This window comes from Vicia villosa, unplaced genomic scaffold (genome assembly GCF_029867415.1).
Source record: "Vicia villosa cultivar HV-30 ecotype Madison, WI unplaced genomic scaffold, Vvil1.0 ctg.000004F_1_1_1, whole genome shotgun sequence".
Taxonomy (NCBI): Eukaryota; Viridiplantae; Streptophyta; class Magnoliopsida; order Fabales; family Fabaceae; genus Vicia; species Vicia villosa.
In genome coordinates, this window is record NW_026704934.1 from 931435 (window position 1) to 934153 (window position 2719).

The 2719-nt window shown below is 32.3% G+C and overlaps 1 protein-coding gene across 1 annotated transcript; it reads right to left on the reverse strand.

The window, feature by feature from the left end:
* Positions 1 to 966: 966 nt before the first annotated feature.
* Positions 967 to 2245, reverse strand: LOC131621337 (large ribosomal subunit protein uL23y). The gene is made up of 3 exons (XM_058892381.1): positions 2098 to 2245; positions 1528 to 1891; positions 967 to 1244 (listed from the first exon to the last, which is right to left on the reverse strand). Exons 1-3 carry the CDS (start codon positions 2108 to 2110, stop codon positions 1160 to 1162), a joined length of 462 nt encoding a protein of 153 aa, XP_058748364.1. The 5' UTR covers positions 2111 to 2245; the 3' UTR covers positions 967 to 1159.
* Between the last annotated feature and the right edge of the window lie 474 nt (positions 2246 to 2719).

Here is a 2719-nt window from a genome sequence, read left to right on the forward strand (position 1 = left end):
AGGAGCATCTTCCATGGCCACTTTTAATAGAACCAAATTAAGTTTCTAGTACATTGTTAATATGAAGGTATTAATAGTTTAAAATAAATTTACATTGTCAACCAATCACCATCATATATTCTCCCAAATCACACTTATATTATTAAGTTTGTTGTTTAACATAGTTGAAGGATGAATCTCTAATAAATGAGATCACTCTCATGTATTCTCCCACCCAAATCACATTTTTAAGTTAGTATAGTGACATAATTATGATGAATCTCTATTAGATAAAAGTGTAAAATTATTTTAGACCAAATCACACTTTTAATATTTTTTATTATAAGAAACTCACTTCAAAACTCTCATTATAATTGCTCTATATGCAATTGATTTTTTTAAAACATGGAAAACAATAGTCTTTTTTATATCCTATGAAAAAAAATCAACTATTCACGTTTAATTATTATATGAAACGCTTATTGGAAAAATAGCATAGCAGATGTGCCTGTGTTAAAAGTTTTTTTAGAACTACAACACCAAGAGCTAAGAATATAATATCATAATTTCGGACATAAACTTTTCTGAGGTTCGAAAAAAGCTCTAAGTGAATTTTGCAGCCATGTCCTTAAAGAATTCCAAAGTATGAGTACCATACAAAAAGGAAATCAGCATGCTACTTAGGGAACGGAAACTACCAAGGTAAATATTCAGTCAAAAGAGTTGAGGATACATCGAATTCAACTTGATTTTAACATATTTAAAATATTATCTTTACGAATTATTGTTCAAACCAGATCATCTGTGTACTTAAAACACGTTCTAAAAATCATTCAGCGAGCATGTTCTACATTGGGGGCAATTCATAAGTTCTATCAGCCAATCAGCATGGTTTTGATGCTACAACCGTGACATTTGACATTTCTTTCGACAAATATATCACTTTACATGTGCCTCATTTCTCAAGATAAATATTGCCACAAAATCTAAGAACAAACTTTGGATAAAATTTACTCATCAAATTTGAAATTGTAAACAACAAAATTTAATTGCAATTGAACTAAGATACACCAAATAACAAAACACAAATCCAGAATTTAACTTCAAAATGTCTCCATCTGTGACCAGAATAAGTCTAAAATCTAAAGAAAAATTGTCTTTGATACAAAAAGCCATCACCTTAAATGATACCAATCTTGTTTGCTACATCCAAAGCATCATAATCAGGTGTCAACCTAACATACGCCTTCTTGGTGCCATCAGGCCTGCAATATAATAGCTCATATTTAGAAGAAACACTAAATGTTTCAAGAACACAAGCAAACTTCTTTTCAATAATGTGACTTCAATCTCAAGTTACTTTTACATTGGGTTAAACATATTAATAGTAAACATATCACTGCCCGATGCATAGGTTCATTTGTCGCAACAATGGGCAGTAAAAAACAGCAGCGTGTAATTAGCATACAAAATTAACTGTCAATCAGCCTTGCAATATTGAGTTACTAAACAACTAACACAAGATTAGCGGCATAAAGTCTGACTCACCTGATCAAGGTGTTAACTTTCTTGGCCTGGATGTCATACATCTTCTTCACAGCATCCTTGATTTTCTTCTTGTCAGCACGCAAGTCAACAATGAAAACCAAAGTGTTATTATCTTCAATCTTCTTCATTGCAGACTCAGTAGTAAGTGGAAACTTGAGAATCTGATAATGATCAAGCTTATTCCTCGGTGTAGCACTAATGCGAGGGTACTTTGGGTTCCTTTCCTTCGACAAAGTCTTTGGCCTGTGGAATGTAACTGTTGTCCTGATCTTCTTTGCCTTCTTCTTAATGGCAGAGCCAGACTTCACTGCCTTGGCGGCTTTCAAGGCTTGCGCCTTTGGATCTGTCTTCTTCGAAACATCACCTACAACAACAAATCTAAGAGCTAAGAGCCGGTAACAATAATTGATTTCATAAATTACATAACAACCATCAATAAAGCCTTATACAAATTTCACAAATATATAATTACAGTGAAGAGAAACTAGTTAAATCAAGAAATTTGTGGCGGCACCAGTTATCATTTACAAATAATTTGCATTATGAAGAAATTAGGAATTGATGAAATACCTTTAGGAGCCATTGATCGGCGAAGAAAAAAACCCTAGATTTGAATCTGAGCTAAACCCTGAAAGAAGATGTAGAAAATGAAATTAAATGTAGTGAATGGTTTTGAGCAAAACGAAGATAACAAGATGGAGGAGAAGAGCAAAACCTGGGTGATGGAAGCAGACAGTAGGCAAAATTAGGGTTTTCGGTATTATATGTGTTACATGTGAAATGGGCTGGACAGTTTAAAAATGGGTCTGGCCCATTATAAAACCAAGAAGATTGTTTTCAGTTTTATTATTATTATTATTATTATTATTATTATTATTATTATTATTATAAGTAATAAAAATTGTTAACTGTAGTCCCAATAAAAATGTGTTACACGTCATTTTTTATCTCTTAACTATACAAATTAAACCAGGTTTGTCATTTTCATTCAAATGTCAATAACGACGTCAATTTTTGTTGATGTGGCAAATGACGTGTAACACTAAGCTTTTATGACTAATTTATCGGTCAAAAAATTTATCACTAAATAATATGGAAACGACCGAAAATGGGAAACAACTTTATCATTTTTTCTTATAACTTAGGCTACCCTTTTTCTTAGGGTTGGAAAGCGGACATGTCAGTCCCATTT